The sequence below is a fragment of the Bufo gargarizans genome, chromosome 2 (assembly GCF_014858855.1).
Source record: "Bufo gargarizans isolate SCDJY-AF-19 chromosome 2, ASM1485885v1, whole genome shotgun sequence".
In the NCBI taxonomy this organism is placed as follows: Eukaryota; Metazoa; Chordata; class Amphibia; order Anura; family Bufonidae; genus Bufo; species Bufo gargarizans.
In genome coordinates this window covers 337,887,802-337,912,041 of record NC_058081.1, presented here as the reverse complement: position 1 = coordinate 337,912,041, position 24,240 = coordinate 337,887,802, and the positions used below count along the sequence as shown (strand labels likewise).

Genomic DNA, 24,240 nt, shown 5'->3' with positions numbered 1-24,240 from the left:
CAGCGGAAGGACGGATCCGACAGGGAGACCAGCCACAAGTGTGAAACTAGCCTAACCCAAAACTAAGAAGCTGACAACTTATAATAGAGAACTATATAACATAAAATAAATACACCTTTAAGTAGGAATGAGTTGTATTTAGTGCAACAAGTGGCTTTCTGGAAGAAATCACACGTCACAAGTTATTTCATTTTCTTTATTTGATTTACAAAAGAAGTTACATGATTCAATATGAAAATAAGAAACTGCCTACAAATCTCAGACAGTAATAAATCATTAATTTACAATGCATACAGGAGTCAGAAGAACTCTTGTACAAAAACTCAACGCTAAATGGTTTAAAATCCAAATACTTAAAATCTATGAAGGGGGAAAAAACAAAACCACAAAAGGTGGTGTTTAATCACCCTATATCACATGTCCAAGGACTCTACATTACAGCAACTCAATATACAAAAATTAAATAAAAATGGAAAAAAAAAAAAAAGGGGGGGGGGGGGGGGGAACTCTCACTCCAATACAATTCAATAGAGCATTCAAATATGTATAGCTTTCTTCCTGACTCTTGTTTGCAGCTAGTACAGACAACTTAAAATCAGGAGAACTGTATCTGCTGAACGCCAGATATCTGTGGAAAAAAAAAAAAAGTAAGTATAAGGGTATGGCGACAATGGCGTCTCAAAAATGGATGGATGGATTTTTTTGCAACCGTCGTGTTGCAGCAAGTCCGATTGCGACACCCTTGATATACATTAAATGCAACGTAGCACCACTGTACAATATTAAATCGCTCATATTTTTTACTTATGCAAAAAGTATGGACTGCTTTATCGATTGAAAATCAGATCAGCATGGAGACGAATAGTATCCTATTATCAAGCTCTGATCAGTTACCAAATCCTATACAATTTGTTTCCATAACATAAATCCAGTTATGAAAGTACAAAGGGAAAACAAAATGCTTCTCAAACATACCTGTTGATAAGAGGTCGTGTAAACCATAACATTTTGCTGCTGTCCATCTGTAGTTATTAGACCTGCTGGTAACTGACCTGCTGTAAAACACAAATGACGTTAAAGGGAGTCTGTCTCCAACCAGGGCCATCTGGATGGCAGTCTGGGTCTTCTATAAATATAACTGTGTGCGAAACAATTTTTGGCCGTAAATAACAAATCTTTATAAATATGCTAATTAAGTGAAGAGAGCTCAAAGGGCTGTACTTATGGCCGGGCTCCGGCACAGATACCCATCACAAAAGGAGTCCTGCTCCTCCTCTTTCCACTGCCCAGCCTCGGCAACATCATCATGAGTCCACTGGAAATCTTGCACATGCAAACATCTCCCTTAGGCCTCATGCACATGGCCGTTGCATGCATTGGGGACCGCAATTTGCGTTCCCAAATGCACGGGCACCATCGGCACGGCTGCCACAGACTGATCCAGTCCCATTCAACTTGAATGGGTCTGTGATCCGTCTGCACAGCAAATAAATAGAACACAATAGAGTAGACGTCGGAACGAGGAGGAAGTGACGAGGGGTATTGAAAACTTCCCAGGCAGTGAAATCTGCCAGAGACAGAACACTGCTGCAGGCTACAAGTCAGTCAGTGTACCTCCTTCTATAGGTGACTCAATTATTTGGCATCAGCATTTAGGCCTCTTTCACACGGGCGTGAGTTTTTTTGCCCGGATAAGAGCCGGGTGCGTTGCGGGAAAATGCGCGATTTTTTCTGCGCAAGTGCAAAACATTGTCATGCGTTGCACTCGCGTGAGAAAAATCGCGCATGTTTGGTACCCAAACCCGAACTTCTTCATAGAAGTTCGGGCTTGGGATCGGTGTTCTGTAGATTGTATTATTTTCCCTTATAACATGGTTATAAGGGAAAATAATAGCATTCTGAATACAGAATGCATAGTAAACCAGCGCTAGAGGGGTTAAAAAAAATAAAATAAAAAAAATTTAACTCACCTTAGTCCACTTGCTCGCGAAGCCGGCATCTCCTTGTGTCTCCGCTGCTGATGAACAGGACCTGGGGTGAGCTGCTCCATTAAATACAGGTTAAGGACCTTCGATGATGTCACTCCGGTCATCACATGGTACGTCACATGATCTTTTACCATGGTAAAAGATCATGTGATGACCGGAGTGACGTCATCGAAGGTCCTTAAGCTCTATTTAATGGAGCAGCTCACCCCAGGTCCTGTTCATCAGCAGCGGAGACACAAGGAGATGCCGGCTTCGCGAGCAAGTGGACTAAAGTGAGTTAAATTATTTTTTTTAACCCCTCTAGCGCTGGTTTACTATGCATTCTGTATTCAGAATGCTATTATTTTCCCTTATAACCATGTTATAAGGGAAAATAATAATGATCGGGTCTCCATCCCGATGGTCTCCTAGCAACCATGCGTGCAAATCGCACGGCATCCGTACTTGCTTGCGGATGCCATCCGATTTTCACACACCCCATTCACTTCTATGGGGCCTGCGTCACGTCAAAATCGGAAAATATAGAGCATGCTGCGATTTCAACTGAACGCACAAGTGATGCGTTAAAAACATCGCTCATGTGCACAGCCCCATAGAAATGAATGGGTCAGGATTTAGTGCGGGTGTCATACGTTCGCCGCACGGATCGCACCCGCACGGAAAACTCACCCGTGTGAAAGGGGCCTTACTTGGCATGTGTTTAAACAGCAAAAGTAATGTCTGCAGACAAGTTTAATAAAAGTAAAAAATGATAAAGATAAAATGAAATAATATCCAAATAAAAGAAAGTACATATAAAAAAAAAAAAAAAAAAGTTGGTAAAAAACACACTCTGGGCTCATGCCCACGAATGTAAGGGCGCCGTGCCTGTGCTGCGGAACGCAAATAAGCAGTCCGCAATGCACGGATACAGACCATGGGGCAGCTGCATGAGGATCGCGGACCCATTCACTTGAATGGGGTTCGCAATCCGCATCCGACTGCCCGCACTGCAAAAAAGTAGCGCATGCTGAAGTGAATGGGTCCATGATGCGGAATATGAGTGCTAGAGTGCTCCCGTGGTGCTTCTGGCTGTGCCTCCGCACAGCAAAAAAGTAGCGCATGTACTACTTTTTTGCGGTGCGGAGGCACAGTCAGAAGCACTCTGTAGCACTCATATCCCGGATCCTGGACCCATTGAAGTGAATGGGTCCATGATGCGGGCTGCACACGGCTTCATGGACCCATTCACTTCAGCATGCGCTTCCTTCCTATATATTTTAGGTTTTAAAAATGTGGCTCTCAAAAGAAATTTCAATCGTGGTTTTTGCGATATTTGGCTCAGTTGACAAAAAAGTTTGCCCACCACTGCACTAGGCTACTCATAAGCAGCACACCTTATTGACTTCTGGGACAAGAAGGGTCCTAAATCTCAAGCGCGCGGCTACTCCACTCCTCAATTATACCTACATGTCGGGTAGCTTTGAATACATAATAAATATATTGTTCAATGTGAGGACTGGAGGTCCAGCCAGCAATCCCAATGCTGTAGGTTACACATTAGAAGTCTCTATTAATTGCACATGTACTTACTAAAGGCTTCTTCTGTGAGCTCCTCCCCAAGGCCATCTGCTGTCGTAACAGTTCCTCCAATGCCCTTTTCACCTTTCATTGCCTTTTAAAACAAAAAAAATATATGGTCAACCAGTGTGCACAGCGGAGGCTGGAAAGTCTGACATTTATTTCCCATTTCCATCTGCATTTTGATTTTTTTTTTTTTTTAATACATATTTGATGCATCATTAGTATATTTTTTCACTTCCCATCAATTTTAAGTTTAATACACATCACAAAAGTGTGGATCATATTTTGTCATGGTATCAGCAATGTGTGCTGCCAGCAATCTGCATGCCTGACACATTACATCAGTGGCGAGTACCACCTGTTACTATTCATTAACAGGGCAGACATACAACCCTCCAGTTTCAGTTACACTAAATTTTACAGAAAGTGAACAGAGCTTTCACCCCCACAGGGGCAGTACCAACCTCTCTGAATTTCTGAAGGTACAACTTTAATGGTTCCACATAGCTATCAAATCCTAAGGTTGACATGGCAAAGAGAATGTCTTCCCCATTGATGGTCTTCCGCTTCTCTTGATGACACCGCTCACTTGCTTCAGATGTTATAAAGCTAATGAACTCACTCACACATTCTTGCACACACTCCTTGGCATCTTTCGCTATCTAAGGAAAAAAAAGAAAGGGGAAAATGGTTAAGTCGAAAATTCTATATTTATTTAACCATTTCCTTAAAATAATTATTTACAATTATCACCATAGGTGATAAGCTGTTATGGTCAGGCAACCCCTTTAAAGGGGTTCTGCAGTTTTTTTAAACTGACGATCTATCCTCTGTATAGATCATCAGCATTTAATCGGCAGGGGTCCGACACCCGAGACTCCTGCCGATCAGCTGTTGAAAAGGCAGCGGTGCTGGCAGTAGTGCTGCGGCCTTCTCACTGTTTACCGCAGGCCCATTGACGTCACGACTAGCATCACTGGCCTGGGCGCTGCTAATCTCCATTCAAGTGAACAGAGCTTAGCCCCGCCCAGGCCAGTTGACACTAGTAGTGACGTCACTGGACCTGCGTTAAACAGCGAGAAGGCCTAAGCGCTACTGCCAGCGCTGCTGCCTTAAACAGCTGATCGGCAGGGGTCCCAGTTTCGGACGCCTGCTGATGATCTATCCAGAGGATAGTTCATCAGTTTAAAAAAAACTGCAGAACCCCTTTAACTGTAACTGTGTTCTATTCACAATGGTTATGGGTTTTCCATCAAGGATTCCAGTAAGAAATTTCTATCAAAACCTCGAAGGAAGCCAGAAAAATAAAAAACGGAGACAGCACGTCCAAAAAGGTGCAAAAAGTGGAATTTATTCCGGATGCAACGTTTCGGCTGCGTGTTAGCAGGTGCGTTCCACGGAGGTGACGACCTCGGCAGCTCTTTTCTGGAACGCAGATGCGCTCCATCTGCACTTGACTTCTTTAGGCATCCCTCATGGCATCACATATGACTACAACATCACACATCATGGCGTCACTCATGGCTCTAACACCTCAGGCTACCCGCCCAAGTTCACTGGCACATCAGGGTTAAGGTATGTTATTACAAACTGCTGATAATAATGAAGTTAATTGCATCACAGGTCACTCCCCCTTTTGTTTTTGTATGTGGGTATTTAAACCCCACCTTTGAATGTATATGCATGCTTGAAAAAGGCTAACACGCAGCTGAAACGTTGCATCCGGAATAAATTCCACTTTTTGCACCTTTTTGGACGTGCTGTCTCCGTTTTTTATTTTTCTGGATATCTACAAGTTGTTCTACTAGGGGCTTTTTACCACCCCTCCTGGAGACGAGCACCCGATACATCGTTACCTAGGAGTGCTGTCCACCCATATTTTTAGACTCCATTATAAAAGTCCATTGATATTCAGCAAAACTGTCACAGTTCCACTGTAAATGGAAACAATGGCTGGGATTTATCACAAGGTGAATTTTTGAAGTCAGTTTTGCTTAAATCGTATTGCCATAATTTGTATCAAATGTCGTTTGATAAATTTGGTGCATCTTCAAATGTCTAGCAGTGTTGCTCCAGTTTTTACACCCCTATTGTGGGCTTAGAATGAAAATGCAACATTTTTTGTGACTGCTTGAAAATGTCACAATTTTCACATCTGGTTACACCTACTTGCCTAGCAAACCATGCTCACTGTCCAAGGGGTGAGAACAGAGTAAAATCACTGAAAGTCACACATTTTTGCATTAGAAAATTGACATACGTACAAGGCGTCATAAATTTCCACAATGTGCTAGTCTGAATGAAACCTTAACCAACCAATGCATTCCAACAAACAGGAGGTTCTCCTAACCTGTTGGATACGGCATCAGGTCATCACTTAGGTCACAGTGGGGGTACCAGAAACAGATGACATTCAGGCATTCAGCACTGCCGGGCTAGGCTTGGTTCTTTCACTTTCTAAAACTGGCCTTGAACTGGGTTCTCTGGGCTTTTAATATTGATGACCTATCCTCCGGACATATCAATATCAGATCGTCGGGGGTCCGACACCTGGCACCCCCGCTGATCAACTGTATGAAGGGAAGATGCGCACGTGCCACCTCCCTTCTCTTACTGCTTGCTGCTGCTATGTCTATGGCAAGCAGGAAGAGACACAGAAGACAACCTGCGCACACCTTGCCTTCATACATCTGATTGACAGAGGTGCCATGTGTCGGACCCCCGTCGATCTGATATTGATGACCTATCCTGAGGATAGGTCATCAATATTAAAAGCCAGGAAAACCCTTTAAATGAGTCTAAAACATAACAAAACCTGTTACGGGAGAAGAAAAAAAAACAAAAAAAAAAAAAAAAAAAACTAGAATTATTCTGTGATGTGAAATAAAAAAAAATCTTAAGTATTTTTCAAGAGATGATTCCACCACCTGTCCTTCTGACAATACAGTGTAGATTGTAAGTGCACAATCTTGCAAGTATGACCTAATACACAGATGAGTCTGCAGCCAGTTTTAGTAGAGGCAGATTCTCTCCCCCACAATGGTGTAAGGAACGAATGCGAACACATTACAAGAGAACGTACTTGCATATAGCGAAGTTATTTTCTAGTTTACCTTTTACAGACTATAATTAATTATGGAAAATTGCTAGCCCACCAATACACGGGAGCTACAACTGGGAAAACCACCAATACACGGGAGCTACAACTGGGAAAACCACCAATACACGGGAGCTACAACTGGGAAAACCACCAATACACGGGAGCTACAACTGGGAGAACCACCAATACACGGGAGCTACAACTGGGAGAACCACCAATACACGGGAGCTACAACTGGGAGAACCACCAAAACCATCAATACATCGGAGCTATAACTGGAAAAAAGGCAGGTTAGGATTACAGATGAGACTGTTATTATAGAATTCCTATTTCTATACTATGAGCGATCACATCCACAAAATTATCTGCTCATCTCCAGTCTTGAAGTACTTCCTAGAAACTGTCATGGCAAAGCACAAGTCTACCATCTCCAAGTTGTAAGCAGAAAGAAACCACATTCTATAATTATTTCATGAACCTGCAAGAAATAAAAAAAATAAAATAAAAAAAAGGCAAGCTGAAATGGAAATGGTCTTCTCTGGTAGATTCTCACAAAAAACAAGGCTAAATATCTTCGCACCTCTTCTGCCAGAAGCATAGTATTGACTGAAGGGGTAAAATGAGGCTGTACGGTAGGTAAGAAAAAGTGGAATCTGTAGACATTACTTTTCCTGTCTGTGGGATGGCGTTTTTCATTATCCTTGCCACATTTGCAATTGGAAGGTAAATATCTTGCTCTCTGAAACTTTCTTTTGAGCCATTTGTGTCATCTGGATCATTTAAACTGTCTTCCGTGTCTCCTGAAACAAGTAAAACATGTACATGTCAAGTTATGAATGGGTAGGGCCGTGCCTTTAACATCTTCTTGAAGCACATGAACCCTCTAACTATCAATTCTAAACTAAGGGCTCAGGCACACAAGCATGTGTGCCCCATGACCGTGTGCCCATTGTCTTGAATGGCTCCACAACCCTCAAGATACGGAGCAGAGGCACGGATCAGAAGCTCATGGAAGCAGTACAAAGAGCTTCGTCGGGATTTCAGTCCTTGCCTCGGCACTGCAAAAAATAGAACATGTCCTATTTTTCTTGTGATGAGGACTGTCTCTTGCAGGTCGAGGACCCATTCAAGTCAATAGGTCCACATCCGCAAACAGCGTGTGCACGAAAGGTGCCTGTGCGTTGCGGACCACTATTTGCTCTTGTGCATAAGCCCTGAAATGCCCTCTGGAGGTCCCGAAGGTAGACTTACCGTCATGGGGCTGTATTACATAGTGGCTTCCACCAATGTAATCAGCAGAAATTCCTAACTGGGACGTGTCTGTTGTAGAGTTATCACCATCCATCTGAAAGTGGAAATGGAACAATTAGACCACTGCTATGTCATACTACACACACCACTTTAATAATGAGGCCACATTCAATACCATAATAATAGACTCCCTTATAGCCTGCACCACGGGACATAAGGGGTGGCGGTGGTGACTGACAACTCCCTATATTTTAGAGGTGTGTTCACTGCCGGTACTTCCTCCAGCTGTGGACACCACCACATGTGACTGAATGCTTTCACAGTCCTATGCTCTCAGCAGTTACTGCTGGAATACGACAGTATACAATGTAATGCCACCCAGCAGCAATGATTGCAGTGACTGTACAGTTGGGGTTCTAGTGGTTTGGTGAAATGAACAGAAAGCATCATGATGCATTAAAGAGGGTTCTCTAGCTTTACCTAATGTTCTCCCAGTTAGCCAACCTGTGGAAGGAGGAGACTCATCGGTACTTACCCTTCTGTTGGCTGTGGGCTCCTCCTCTGAAGTACCGATGGTATGTGCTCCTTTGTCTTCCTGTGCAGCTACATAGTGTACATACGGCACAACAGGAAGACCAGGAGCGTGTCCGAAGGGTAAGTGCTGATGAAAGTCTCCTCCTTCCACAGGTTAGCTAACAGGCAGAATCTAGGTAAAGCCCCGGAGAACCCCTTTAACTATTCAATTATTGGAATAATATTCTGTGGAAGAAAGCTTATCAGAGATCCAAGAGACCCTTTATTTTCCAAAGGTCTTAGATTCTGCCTGCAATCCATCAGCGATGGTCGTGCTTGTACACTGTAGGAGAAAGTACCAGCCTGTCTGGTGGCCAGGACCATGGGAGGTCACACAGACCAGTGTTTTTTTTTTTATAGTGTGCAATACGACCACCATTGATGGATCGCAGGGTGGTCGTAACCATGGAAACGAGCAGTGTATAATGTGATGGAAAAATGAATCCAGCCAGCAAAGGAGGCAATATGGACAATCACAATACATTATTGAATTGCTATTTACTGAAGTGACACAACCCCTTTAACTGTAATAAAACAAAATAACAAATTTTGTATCTACTTAATAGTATTGACCTACAGAATAAGGACATCGTGTCATTTTTCGCTCACAGTAAACACCCTAATATCAAAACCCAAATAAACCTTGGTTGTATTTTGCTTTTTTTTTTCAGCTTTACCCCACAAATAACTTTTTCCCTGTTTTCCAATACAAGACATGGTAAATTAAATGGTGCCATTAAAAAAATGCATCGCATCTTCTCCCGCAAAAAATAAGCCCTCATATGGCGATTTGAGCAGTGCACTGGCTCCCTCTAGTGAGGACTGAAAGAGCTGGATGTTGTGTGTGGCAGCCTCGGTCCTCCTGAATGATCCAAGGCTGTCGCACATAGGTTTCTATGAAAACCCTGCCTGTGGCAGAGCTCCACAGGAACAGAGTATAATTTTCATAGACACCAACATTTTTTGTAAAAAACAATTGGTGGGAATTTAACTCGGCTGAACCAGCCAGACCGCAGTATTCTGATCCGCTACATCGGTTGCAAAAATGGCTGCAGCCTGTAGAACTGAGTCCCACTGCTATGCTGGACCGTCTGTTGGCTGATGTCTTCTGGAGGGCTTTGCTGTACCCTCTCCAGTACTGGATTGGCCATGTGTTTCCTCGTAATGCCCTAGAGATGGCTGACCTGGTGAAGCGCTATGAAGCCACCAGAAATCTATAGGGGGGGGTTCTCTTGGGAGGGGGCCAGTCAAACCCCAGAAATCTCCACCCTCAACCAGGCGGCTGGTGCCAGCAAGGCCCGCTCGGGATGTACTCCCTGCAGATCCAGCTCCGGTGGTCTGTTGGCGGTGTCAAGAGCCTGGTCACATAAGAGCCGACTGTCCCCATCGGGGGGGGGGGGGGGGATGAACCCATGGACACCAACTATGGCTACCGTCTCTCGATGTATGCCAAGAGGCTGTGTGCAACCAATACAACCGAGACAATAGTCACCTGTGCCAGGTGCAAGTGGAAGATACCCTGGCAGTGGCGCTGCTGGACTCAGGGGGCCTGGTGTCCCTGGTAAGAGCTGCCCTGGTGCGGCCCGCCGAGTATACTGGCCGAAAAGTCGGCATTGTGTGCATCCATGGAGACTTAAAGGACTACTCCACGATGGCCGGAAGTTGCACTCATGAGGTGGCTGTTGCCACAAAGGTACATTATGAACTAATAATTGGGAGAGACTTCCCCGGTTTCCCATCACTGTGGCCGGAGGTGAGAGCCACCGATACCCATGGGGCAGGAGCAACCCCAATAGCATGGCATTGCTCAGGGGGGAAACCGGAACCCCAGGAACCTGAGACCGAAGGGCCAGCAGTAGGGGTGGCTGCCACTGCGGGGGAAGGGGGCTAAACTCATAGCCAAAAAGTTAGTGATGTTTTCCCAAGTGGGCCTACCGAGAGAGATTATGACCGACCAGGGGACCCCTATTATGTCAAAAGTCATGAGGGAACTTCGTAAACTACTACGGACATCCGTCTATCACCCGCAAACGGACAGCCTGGTAGAAAGGTTTAATCAAACCTTGAAAAACATGTTAAAGCAGGTGGTGTCTAAGGAGGGAGCGATTGGGATCTTCTACTGTCCTCTCTCATTCGCAGTGCGCGAGGTACCCCAGGCCTCTAACTGGATTCTCGCCCTTCGAACTGCTGTATGACCGACATCCGCGTGGCTTGTTGGACATAGCCAAAGAGGCATGGGAACAACAACCCACACCGGATAAAAGTGTGATTGAGTATGTCACTCGGATGCAAGAGCTGATGGAGACAGTATTGCCGCTGGTAAAGGAACATATGGAGGCAGCCCAGAGTAGGGTCTGTAATCACCAGGCTCGGGTTCAGAATTTTAAACCGGGAGATTGGGTTTTCGTTCTGGTGCTGATGGTGGACAGTAAGCTCCTGGCTAGGATGCAGGGTCCCTACGAAGTGCTCGAAAAAGTTGGGGAGGTAACCTACAAGGTACTCCAGCCCGGGCGGAGAAAGCCGGAGCAGGTGAAACCGTGGAAAGATAGGGAGACCAGTACGGACAACAGCCCCCGGAGGGGTTTTTTGGGGGGGTAGAGTTTCCAGTCCCACGGCCTGATACGAGGGAAGCAGTTGCCACAGTAAAGATCGCCGACAACCTTTCCTCTAAACAGACTCAGGAGGCCAGGGAATTCGGACCTCCCTGGACGCACTTCTATCATCCGACATGACTGTCACTGAGCCTCAGGCCAGAATCTGATTGAAACCATACAGGGTACCCGAGTCGCGGCAACAAGCCATCTTAGAAGAAGTGCAGCTGATGTTACCAGCTGGGTGTCATTGAGGAGTCAAAAAGTGAATGGGCCAATCCAATAGTTTTAATACCCAAGCCAGAAGGGACGTTACAATTCTTTAACGACTTCTGCAAACTTAATGAGCTTTCCAAGTTTGACGCATATCCCATGCCTCAAGTGGATGAGCTTATTAAGAAGTTAGGCCAAGCCGGTATTTTTCTGTTTTGTACCTCACCAAAGGATACTGGCAGGTACCCTTGACAAAGGCTGCCAAGGAGAAAAACATCTTTTATCACACCATAAGGGCTGTATCAGTACAAGGTATTACCCTTTGGTCTACATGGCGCTACCGCCACGTTTCAAAAGCTAATGGACATTGTAGGTACGCTTCGGTGTACCTGGATGATATTGTTATCCACAGTACTGACTGGGAAAGTCACCTACCTAAAGTACAGGCTGGAGTGGACTCCCTTAAGGAGGCTGGCTTAACCGCTAACCCCAAAAAGTGAGCAATATGGTTAGAAGAGACCAAGTACCTAGGGCAGGGCTTGACAAATTTCCTTGGAATCTAGGAGCCAGCTAAAAAAAGTTAGGAGCCGTTTTTTTTTTTTACCTTATAAAGCCTTATTTTCAGCGACAAAAATAACACCTCTTAAATTAACATATAAAGAAGTCTAGACCCAAACAACATGGGCATTGTTTATTATCAGTGTGCTGTGACGTCACTGTGTGTATAATCCCCGCGCTGTGACGTCACTGTGTGTATAATCCCTGCGCTGTGACGTCACTGTGTGTATAATCCCTGCGCTGTGACGTCACTGTGTGTATAATCCCTGCGCTGCAGCTGACAGAACGGAGATCCCTTCCCCAGGATGTTTGGTCCGGGCTCATTCATCTCATAGAACTGCAGCTATGAAATCCACAGCGTATTGCAGCAAATTGGATAAAATTTTACCAAAAATCCTCACACTTCATAAAATCCACACGGAAATTAACCTACTGTGCACAATTCAAATCCGCACCGTGGTAATATATGATTTTACCACGTGTAACTGATCGTGGCTGAATTCCACACGCTACATGTAGAGTTTGCTATAAATCCACAACAGGTAATCCTCTGTGGAAAGTATTTCCATTGGAATTACCCTAGGAATTCTGAGTGGGGCTTCCAGCTCTCTCATGGATTGTCACCAAGCTTTCCTGGTCTCCTAGTCCTGAGGAGAACATCTCTCAGTACGGGAACATATAGAGAAGTTATCAGATGATTTAGCCATTCAGAGGTCTTATAGCAGCTCCTAGGAGACCTGTGTGGTATACAGCCTGTCACCCAGCTTTTCTGAGGAGAACATATAGAAAAGTCATCAGATGATTTGGCCATTCAGTAGTCTTAGTTCTCATAGGAGCTGCAACCCGGCTTTCCAAGACTCCTGAAATGGGGAAATAATATGATAACGTATCTAAATGTTCCTATACTGAGATATATTCTCGTCAGGAGACCAGGAAAGCTGGGTGACAGACAGCCTGTATACCACACAGCTCTCCTAGGAGCTGCCACCCAGCTTTCTGTGTGGTATACAGGCTGTCACCCAGCTTTCCTAGAAAGGGACAGAACTAAGAAGTGGCCGAATGGTAACTGCAGGGATGGAGGACGGTGCAGGAGTGGCCACCAGTTGTGGCTAGCAGGAGCTCCGGCCTAATGACAGCAGCAGGTATGCAGCTCCCCGCTGGGTTCATGGCCGTGCTCGAGGCCAACTTGGCTGTAGCAGGCAGACATTACAAACTTAGTGCAGAGCGCATCATTTACCGCCGCAGAGCCGGCCGTGCAGGGACCTGGCAGCACTTGGTGCCCTGGGATGTTGCGCTGCTGCTGTATACAGCAGGAGGAATGATGGGCTGATTGTCTTACCTCCACTTGTCAGCGAGTGCAGCGCCGCTACCAGTGAACCCGCTCTGCCTCCCTTGCACTAACTCCTCTCCCCCCGCCGAGGCTCTCTCACCGGGACACGGGCTCTGATGATAAGTATTGGCCGGGCTCCTGTAAAGGCTTCGCCATTTTTAACTGCCCTGGAGATGACTCACGCTGCGACCGATAGACGGCGAGAGAGAGAGTGGCCAAACCACGATGGAGCCGAAAGCTGAGGGGTCCGGGCAGGGTGCAAGTGGAAAAAAAAAAAAAAAAAAAAAAAAGAAGGATTAATTTTGCTAGCGGTCCTAACCCTCCAGTGTCTGCACCCGGCTGCTGGGCCTATTTTCAAGCAGGGGCAAATACCCAGGCGCCAGGGCAAAATTCCTAGTCGCCATGGCGACCTGGCGCCTGGGATTTGTCGAGCCCTGACCTAGGGTATATAATTGGGCGCAGAGTTATCAAACCTCAGGTGAACAAAATTGAGGCAATTTGGAGTTGGCCCAGACCTGTCACTACTTAGCAAGTAAAGTCGTTCCTGGGAATGGTGGAATACTATATAAGGCTTGTCCCCCACTTTGCCACAATGGCTGCACCATTGACAGGCCTTTTGAAGGGTTGAAAGTCAGTGACTGTCCACAGGAATGAGCAGGCGGAAAAGGCTTTCTCCGCTTTAAAGTCGGCCCTGTGTGGGTCCCCGGTTTTGGTGATGCTGGACTTCAAAAGGGAGTTTATAGTACAGACCGATGCCTCCTAGGTGGGTCTCGGTGCTGTACTGTCTCAGGAAGTCAACAGAGAGGAGCATCCCATTGTCTTCCCCAGCCGAGACCAGGTATAGTATAGTGGAGAGAGAGAGCTTGGCTATCAAGTGGGCACTCTAGTCTCTCCGCTATTATTTGTTGGGGAGAAAGCTTTGTCTGGTGACCGTCCACTCCCCTCAAATGGTTGAGCCAGGCCAAGGACAGAAATGACCGGGTCACCCGGTGGTTTCTATCTTTGCAAAATTTTCGGTGGAACACAGGGCAGGCTGGTTACCAGGAAACGCGGATGCCCTGTCCCGGGTACACTGTTTAATGTGTGCCCACCCCCTCAGGGATGAAAGGGGGGAGGGGGGTATGTATGAGGGAACAAGGGGCCCTCATTGATGGTCGGTACGTGTTACCGAGGTTCCTGGCCTTGATGAGGTAAGAGACGTTTATTTCCTGAAGTGTCATTATTGCAGATTGCAGTCTGACACTTGAGCTGTTTAGTATGGCTGTAAAGCTGATCCGGGAAGGCTCTTACTGGGAGTAGCCAAAGTGCTGGGTGGGTGGCTACTCACCACGTTCCAGGCCGTGTCTTGGCAGGCTTATAAAAGCAGTCAGCACTGTCAGGTGGGCTGGATTTTCCTCCATCTGACAGTGAAGCCCTCTAGGCTGAAGACTGCAAACAGGCGTGCAGGCCACCTGGAAGCCTGCCAGTGAACTATTCTGTGGCTGAGCATTCAGCCGGGTGTGAACCGACACCTAGGATTCCAGGTGAACATTGTTTTGCTTTTGCTGTGTTTGAACAAGCACCAAGACTGTTATGTGTTGCTGTTTGTGAATAAAACACTGAAGTTTAATTTACAACCTGGTTCCTTGCCTCTACACTGCATCCGCTCAACCTGTCTACCAGAGTAAATCCCGACAGTATGAATGTTCCGCGATCACTCAAACGCAACCATCGATTTCAACTAAACTTGGTATACACATCCCTTGCTACTTGGAAGAAATCTTGTGGGGGGGGGGGGGGTCACAGCTCTCTAGCACGTACCGTTCCTGAGATATTCTGAAAAAATGCAAATATGGTACCATCACATGACCTACATTAGTCATTACAAGCCTGCAGGTCTTTCTCTTCATATCCCAACTGCCATACACACGGTCACATGTCCCTTATCAGCCAATAGAAGCTCGCAGGTCCTTAGTCTCCACATACACACACAGCTTTACACTAGGTTTCCATAACAACCCAGCCATTTTTCTTCACTGCTGCAGGTCAGCTTTAAAGGGAACCTGTCACCAGGATTTTGTGTATAGAGCTGACAACATCACTAGCACATCCGCAATACCCAATCCCCATAGCTCTGTGTGCTTTTATTGTGTAAAAAAACGATTTGATACATATGCTAATTAACCTGAGATGAGTCAGGGACTGGACTCATCTCAGGGTAATTTGCATATGTATCAAATCAGTTTTTTGTCTCAGGCGTAAATGGGAAGCTGGTGTGTTAAATTTGGTGTTCTCACACTGGTCACTGGACGTTCAATATGACATCTCATTGCAAATGACTCTCTGAGGATCTGAAAAAAAATTATTGTTGCTCTACATAAAGATGGCCTATGCCAGTGATGGCGAACCTTTTACAGACCGAGTGCCCAAACTGCAACCCAAAACCCACTTATTTATTGCAAAGTGCCAACACGGCAAGTTACCCTGAATACCACAGTCCAATATAATATATATTTGATGTACTTTATCATTTATCTATGATAGCCTGCCTACATTCTGTGTGCTGCCTGTGATGTTCATAGCGCACCTGCGCTGATGAATGGCAGAAAAGGTGTTAGGCACACTGTCATGCCTTAGACTTTTTTCAGGGTGTGGGTGCCCACAGAGAGGGCTCTGAGTGCCGCCTCTGGCACCCATGCCATAGGTTCGCCACCACTGGCCTATGCTATAAGAAGATTGCCAACTGAGATGCAGCATGGTGGCCAAGCTCATACAGTGGTTTAACAAGACAGGTTCCACTCAGAACAGGCCTTGATCGACCAAAGAAGTTCAGTGCACGTGCTCAGCATCATATCGAGAGGTTGTACGAGTGCTGCCAGCATTGCTGCAGAGGTTAAAGGGGTGGGGGGGCAGCCTGTAAGTGCTCAGAGCATACGCCGCACACTACATCAAATTGGTCTGCATGGATGTCGTCCTAGAAGGAAGCCTGTTCTAAAGATGATGCACAAGAAAGCCTGCAAACAGTTTGCTGAAGACAAGCAGACTGAGGACATGGATTACTGGAACCACGTCCTATGGTCTGATGAGACCAAGATAAACTTATTTGGTTCCGATGGTTTCAAGTGTGTGTGGCGGCGACCAGGTGAGGAGCACAAAGACAAGTTGTTTACAGTCAAGCATGGTGGTGGGAGTGTTATGGTTTGGGGCTGCATAAATGTGGGGCTGCGGGGAGCTACACTGAGGGAACCATGAATGCCAACATGTACTGTGACATACTGAAGCAGAGCATGATCCCCTCCCTTCGGGAACTGGGCCACAGGGCAGTATTTCAACATGATAATGACCCCAAACACAACTACAAGATGACGACTGCCTTGCTAAAGAAACTGAGGGTGAAGGTGCTGGACTGGACAAGCATGTCTCCAGACCTAAACCCTATTGAGCATCTGTGGGGCATCCTGAAACGGAAAATGGAGGAACGCAAGGTCCCTAACATCCACCAGGTCTATGATGTCATCATGGAGGAGTGGAAGAGGTTTCTAGTGGCAACCTACAAAGCTCTCGTGAACTCCATGCCCAAGTGAGATAAGGCAGTGCTGGAAAATAATGGTGAAAGAGTTCACAGTAGAGCAGCACTACGTTACCTAAATACTGTAGGTACATCCTATTAGTAGCAAAAGGCATCATTACAGAATGCAATGTTTCAACTCTCCCGAGTCTTTCAAGGTTGTGTTCTGTAATCATGTTGGTTAATAAACACATCACATTGCTTTGAAAAGAAGGAGTGCTGCAGATCCCTCTTTGGAGAATAATGGTGGCCACACAAAATATTGACACTGTGGGCACAATTTGGCCATTCTCACTTAGCGGTGTACTCACTTTTGTTGCCAGCAGTTTAGACATTGATGGTTGTGTGTTTAGTTTTTTTGAGGGCAACATTTACCCTGTTATACAAGCTGTACACTGACTACTTTACATTGTGTCAAAGTGTCATCTTCAGTGTTGTCCCATTCAAAGATAGAAGAAAATATTTTCAAAAATGTGAGGGGTGTACTAACGTTTGTGAGATACTGTACATAGGGGTTAGGCTGCTTTCACACTGGCGGTTTGGCTTTCCGTTTGTGAGATCTGTTTCAGGGCTCTCACAAGGTCCAAAGCAGATCAGTTTTGCCCTAATGCATTCTGAATGGAAAAGGATCCGCTCAGAATGCATCAGTTTGTCCCCGTTCAGTCTCCATTCCTCTCTGGAGGCGGACACCGAAACGCTGCCTACAAGGTTTTGGTGTCCGTCTGAGGAAGTGGAGCCAAACGGATCCGTCCTGACTCACAATGTAAGTCAATGGGGACGGATCCGTTTTCACTGACACAATATGGTGCAATTGAAAACAGATACAAGCGTTCGCATTATCGGTGCGGATCCATCTGTGCAGATACAAGACGGATCCACACCTAACCCAGGTGTGAAAGTAGCCTTACCCGGAGGCCTCCGCGTTTTGTACACGCGGGGTTACGTGCAGCCCCGCGTCGCGCACGCTGGGTTAAGTGCAGCATGTCCCCCGGTCACATGTAGCATGTCCCCCGGTCACATGTAGCATGTCCCCCGGTCACATGTAGCATGAGCACAGGCCATGTCATTCACGCCGCTGTCATTGTTCCCAGGTAAGATATGCTAATTGCTCAGGGAAAGCCATTTTCTACACCGCATCCACAGAATGGAGCCTGTACACCGTGCGTGTCTCCCGCCTCACACCGCAGCCACCCGGAGACAATGGAGGCTGCAGCGCGGCCGTGCTCTCATCCTCCACCACGTCCGTCCTTCCAGCACACACAACAGGGCGGACAGGAGCGGCACGGGCTGACAAAGGCAGACACGTCCGGCTCGGCCGTACGTTCCCGCCGCCTCCCCGATAACTCGGGCACTTCTGGAAGGCGGGCGGCACACACACTGCCGACTCCGGACATTTCATTTGAGCTACAGGGAGAATCGGTTAGCGATCATTGGCCGAAGCCAGGCACAAACCTCCAGTGCGGCCCTGGTTGGCTCCCTGCACGAATCGGCTGTTTGGTTGGACAGAAAATGGCTGCGAAGGAGCCAGTCCCAGCGCGGAGCGGCGCTTCCGGGACCCGTCCTCCCCTCCCTCCTCTCACAAGCCAGGGCTGCTGTTCCAGAGAGTGGGCTACACCCCCTCCGCGACTGTCACTGCGCAGACGCCAACACTATCCGCCCACTAGAACGTCGCCAGCCGCGGCTCTTCCTGGATCTGACTGTTCCTCCCGCCGCTAGGCTGTTCCGATATGTCCGCTTCTACTCCCGCTGTCATTACTCCCTGACACCACGTCAGCACTTCCCTCTATCCCGCGCTCTTCTAAATAGCGCGTTCACCTCCCTCCGCAGATGCCTAGCGACTGTTACGTTTTTAACACCTTCCCCCTCCGCTATCCAAATACATGCTCCACTATGTTACGGTATATTCCTGTTTGAGAAATATATGCATATAATGAGGAGGCGATAAACTGTTGTCTCCTGTAAGCAGCTATATACTCTGGGCACGAGATAATGGTCTGCCCGGTGACGTCATGGCTGTGACTAGAATGCATGGGCCCTTAGCAGAATGTGGTGGTTCCCCCAAACCCAACAACCAACCCTCATCCTAAACACTGACACCCCCTCTCTTCTCTTACTCCGTCACCTCTCCTGACATGTCTGTTTTAGTAATTATGTGCATTCCCAATGTAATAATTCTGGAGCATCTATTCTTATGACTCTAGGATGTTCCATGGCCAGGTGTGTGTTATTCCCTCATTGTCCCAATTACAATGAGCAGATAAAAGGTCCAGAGTTCATTTCCAGTGTGCTATTTAGAATCTGTTGCTGTCAACTCTCAAGGTGAGATCCGAAGAGCTGTCACTATCAGTGAAGCAAGCCATCATTAGGCTGAAAAAACACAACAAACCCATCAGAGAGATAGCAAAAACATTAGGCGTAGCCAAAACAACTGTTTGGAACATTCTTAAAAAGAAGGAACGCATCGATGAGCTCAGCAACACCAAAAGACCGGGAAGACCACGGAAAACAACTGTGGTGGATGACCGACAAATTCTTTCCCTGGTGAAGAAAACACCCTTCACAACAGTTGGCCAGATCAAGAACACTCTCCAGGAGGTAGGTGTCTGTGTGTCAAAGTCAACAATCAAGAGAAGACGTCACCAGAGTGAATACAGAGGGTTCACCACAAGATGTAAACCATGTTTGAGCCTCAAAAACAGGAAGACCAGATTAGAGTTTGCCAAACGAGATCTAAAAAAGCCTTCATAGTTCTGGAACAACATTCTATGGACAGATGAGACCAAGATCAACTTGTACCAGAGTGGGGGGTGGGGGGGGGGGGGGGGAAGAGTATGGAGAAGGAAAGGAACTGCTCATGATTCTAATCATACCACCTCATCAGTGAAGCATGCTGGTGGTAGTGTCATGGCGTGGGCATGTATGGCTGCCAATGGAACGGGTTCTCTTGTATTTATTGATGATGTGACTGCTGACAAAAGCAGCAGGATGAATTCTGAAGTGTTTCGGGCAATATTATCTGCTCATATTCAGCCAAATGCTTCAGAACTCATTGGACGGCGCTTCACAGTGCAGATGGACAATGACCCAAAGCATACTGCAAAAGCAACCAAAGAGTTTTTTAAGGGAAAGAAGTGGAATGTTATGCAATGGCCAAGTCAATCACCTGAGCTGAATCCGATTGAGCATGCATTTCACTTGATAAAGACAAAACTGAAGGGAAAATGCCCCAAGAACAAGCAGGAACTGACGACAGTTGCAGTAGAGGCCTGGCAGAGCATCACCAGGGATGAAACCCAGCGTCTGGTGATGTCTATGCGTTCCAGACTTCAGGCTGTAATTGACTGCAAAGGATTTGCAACCAAGTATTAAAAAGTGAAAGTTTGAGTTATGATTATTATTCTGTCCCATTACTTTTGGTCCCTTAACAAGTGGGAGTCACATATGCAAACTGTTGTAATTCCTACACCGTTCACCTGATTTGGATGTAAATTCCCTCAAATTAATGCTGGCAGACTGCAGTTAAAGCACATTTGTTTGTTTCATTTCAAATCCATTGTGGTGGTGTATAGAGCCAAAAATGTTAGAATTGTGTCGATGTCCCAATATTTATGGACCGACTGTAGTATCACAACACATGGAGTGCCAAAGGTTCTGATCCCTGCTATAGACCTTTGAAAGGACAGTATGTATGCTGTTTTTATCTTGTATCTTTAATTAAAAAAAATAATGTATAAAAATCCAAATAGACCCAAGTGACCACACAGAACGTCTTTAAAACATTCCAGAGGTGCCGCAGCACTGTCTAAATGCTACTTTTAGGGGTGTACACAAATATCATAGGGCCTCATAAATAAACTTATTAAGCCACCCCAATCTCCCTAAAGAAAGATTTTCTGTACTTTGATGGACTATTTTTAAGTAAAAAAAAGTGGCACTCCGCCTCACCCACTTTACCTGACTTCTCTGTCAGATAAAGTAGGACAGACACTCAAGTATTTACACCAGACTACTGTTCATTAATAAATCTCCTGTTTCCTTTCACACAGTACAGCCACCACCAGGGGAGCTCAGTGCATAGGAATTTATACAGTTACCAGTGAACTCAATAGCATCTGTAAAAATCTCTTTGCATTGAGCTCCCCCTAGTGCTAGCGACAGAAAAATGTTGTGGATCAGAAAGCAGGAGTAGTTCAGCACCAGAGCCCTTCTCAACCTAGACATCATAGCAGTCGCACAGTCTCCCTCCGTGGTAGGTATGCCACTGTCCACTTTTCACCACCACCTGTCTCAGGATCACATAACCTTCTTACACGATCTAAACCTTGTGAAAGCCCTTGCACGCCAGGCCTTACCCTTGTGCAACATGTATCTCACAAAAAGTGTCACCGATGCCAATAGCAACCTATCAAGTCACTTTGACAGGTTGGAGGCTGAAATTTGGTTTACAAATTTATGTTTAAACCATTAGGTTAGGACCACACTTGACCAAGCTTCACCCACCCGCATCAGCAGAATGATTTTACTGCAAAATTATCATCTATCACGGGTGGACGTGGTCTCATCCTCTAGACATTGATGACCTTTCCTCAGTATAGGTTATCAATATCAAATCATTGAGGCCCAACGCACAGCACCCCCCTTGTTCAGCTGTTCTGCTCAGCAGCTACAAGGGTAGGGAATAACAGATTGGGTGGAGCTGGAAGCAGACAGCTCCACCCACGTTATAGTGGCCGTTCCGGGTTACTACAGCTCAGCTCCTATTCTTCTGGCTCTGTCCATTGTGTTATCTCCGGCACAGCGCTATGTGAGAACAGCTGATTGCTGGGGGTGTAGGGCCCCATGATCTAACAGCTTTCTCTATGTGTTTATATGGACATTGAGTTTAAATTTGACAACATACAGTAGTACCTAATTTTGTCAGCCAGTTTAGCAATATTACATTTTGATAACAGTACATTATTAATGATCTAGATTCATACAGTAGAGTGGCTACTGTACCTCATTAGAGCATAATGTCTTTACTGAATAGTGTCCTCCTCTCGGGAAGCCCCTCTAGTAGAACTGGAACCTAGGCCTGAGTTGATGTTCCTGACTGGGAACCAGAAGCGGGAGTTAATCACAGCCTAGAGAAAAGCACAGGCTGAGAGCAAGTCTGGAGATGGACTGCAGTCGCTTTGCCACCCGTGACATGGAGTGGCTGATGGAGAAGCATTTAGGAGCAGAGAGTCTCCCTCCTGCAGATGATGATCCGCAGATGGATGAAGTGACTATAAATAAGAAGACCATCTGTAAAGACAGCTGCAGATGTGATGGCTGCAACAATGACCAATGAGCTGATGAATGGAGAAGAGGGAGTCTACATTCCTGCCAAAGTGCCAGTTGAGAGAAACTGGGCCTGTAGGAAAAAGAGACAGCTGGGAGGACTATGGTTAGAGCTGCTGGGCATGAAGTAGAGTCTGTAATGGACAGTGTGGTGCACCCAATGTGCCAATTAACCGGTTTACTTAGGGCTAGACCAACGAGTGTTGTCCAGGCAGTCCCATGGTTTTCACACATTAATCTCTCTACAGGGATCTGGATTTCGCTGCAGGGAACCCACTAGGCCAGTAGTGCTGGTGTAGTTGGCAGCTGACCTACTCGGGTCAGAGAAACCGTTGCAAAGTACTAACTGATCAGGCAATATTTCTACTCAGGAAACAGGTCAAGGTCAGGGTAGGCATGGTTTGTGCATATCCAAGAAACAAACCTGAGGTGGAACAGCAGTAGCTGAGGGTCAATACGGTAAACAGGCAGAAATCAGGGCAGGCGTAGGGTCAGAGTCGGTAAACAGGTAGAGTTCATTACATGGGCAGATAGACTGAATAAGCACACCTTTACTAGGACTAGCAGACACTAAAATACGTAAAGCTCAGACATCTCTCCCTTGTGAAAGGCACCTGAAGTACCCACAGGTGTCCAGCAATTGGCAGAGATTGGAGCAATTGTGTTCTGGTCCTTTAAGAGTTGGGGAGCCTATGGCTTCAATACATTAAGAATATGAATGTGTGTTATGGGTGCTTAGTAATACGCTTGTGTTAATACTGGCAGCATAATTTGATCACACAATATTGCCAAATGAATGTCCCCAAAAAGCAATACTGACTGTGAGGAATATGGATCATTATTTAATGGCAGCCATAATATTCATCTGATTCACCTTTGTCAGTGTACCTGCAAAATAAGTTCTCACTCCAACCATCTGCTTGTCAGATAGTAGAGGTAGTGAACTCCACAGGGGTTCTGGCTTCAAGGAGGCCACATGCTTACGAATTCACACCTCAACCATGCAGAATGGAAGCCAGCTAATCCTACAGGAAAACCTCTCTGTAGGCGGTCTCAGCCCTTGCCCAGATCTATCATTTCTACCCCAGACATCATGGAACCAGCGGTTCATAAGGAATTATGAATCGCCCGTTCATCCCAGACATAAGTCAAATATATTTATGCGATCCTGGGGCAAAGACGAACATGCCCATGGTCATAGGTTGGAGGTCGGAGGCCAGAGAAGGGAGATATACATATCTCCCAATACCGGTACCATGCTTGGACTCTAATTGTAGCCGGAACCCAGGCGGGTCTGCTGGACCCAGAACTATCTCCCTGTGACCTTCTGGTCGGGAGCTATGAACCGTAAAGAGTTTTGTGGGTCATTGAGCTGCCAGGATCAGCAGAGAGGGAGGGACCCTTTCCAGAGGCAGGAAGAGGAGGGGCCGGCTACAGTTTAAAAGGCTTGTGCCAGCAAGCGGGCGTGTCTTACTCTGAAGGAGGGTCACATCGTGCCATGTGTTTAGAGGGACCTGCAACCAACTGATATCACTGCCCTCCATGTGACTACAGCAAAGGATTCATCACAACCCAAAAGGACTCATCTATCTGGTAAACTGACTGTTGCTATTTAATCCTGTTTGTACCATACCACCTGTATTTGTAACCTCAGACCACGGTATATATACTCGTGTGTATAGTGTATTGTTTAGTGAGCCCTTAAGGTGATTAAATATACAGTATAGACCAAAAGTTTGGACACACCTTCTAATTCAAAGAGTTTTCTTTATTTTCATGACTATGAAAATTGTAGATTCACACTGAAGGCATCAAAACTAAGAATTAACACATGTGGAATTATATACATAACAAAAAAGTGGGAAACAACTGAAAATATGTCATATTCTAGGTTCTTCAATGTAGCCACCTTTTGCTTTAATTACTGCTTTGCACACTCTTGGCATTCTCTTGATGAGCTTCAAGAGGTTGTCACCTGAAATGGTTTTCACTTCACAGGTGTGCCCTGTCAGGTTTAATAAGTGGGATTTCTTGCCTTATAAATGGGGTTGGGACCATCAGTTGCGTTGTGGAGAAGTCAGGTGGATACACAGCTGATAGTCCTACTGAATAGACTGTTAGAATTTGTATTATGGCAAGAAAAAAGTAAAGGAAAACAAGTGGCCATCATTACTTTAAGAAATGAAGGTCAGTCAGTCCGAAAA

At 46.0% G+C, this 24,240-nt stretch overlaps 1 protein-coding gene across 2 annotated transcripts; it reads right to left on the bottom strand.

Moving 5' to 3' along the window:
* Positions 1 to 182: 182 nt before the first annotated feature.
* NFYB (nuclear transcription factor Y subunit beta) lies at positions 183 to 18,334 on the bottom strand. Of its 2 annotated transcripts, none has more exons than XM_044277282.1 (7): positions 18,167 to 18,334; positions 7,903 to 7,996; positions 7,318 to 7,451; positions 4,016 to 4,213; positions 3,561 to 3,642; positions 976 to 1,055; positions 183 to 628 (listed from the first exon to the last, which is right to left on the bottom strand). In XM_044277282.1, exons 2-7 carry the CDS (start codon positions 7,994 to 7,996, stop codon positions 596 to 598), a joined length of 621 nt encoding a protein of 206 aa, XP_044133217.1. In that variant the 5' UTR covers positions 18,167 to 18,334; the 3' UTR covers positions 183 to 595. The 2 variants fall into 2 exon arrangements, with proteins under 2 accessions (XP_044133217.1, XP_044133218.1); XM_044277283.1 differs by having other exon boundaries at positions 976 to 1,052; positions 18,167 to 18,317.
* Between the last annotated feature and the right edge of the window lie 5,906 nt (positions 18,335 to 24,240).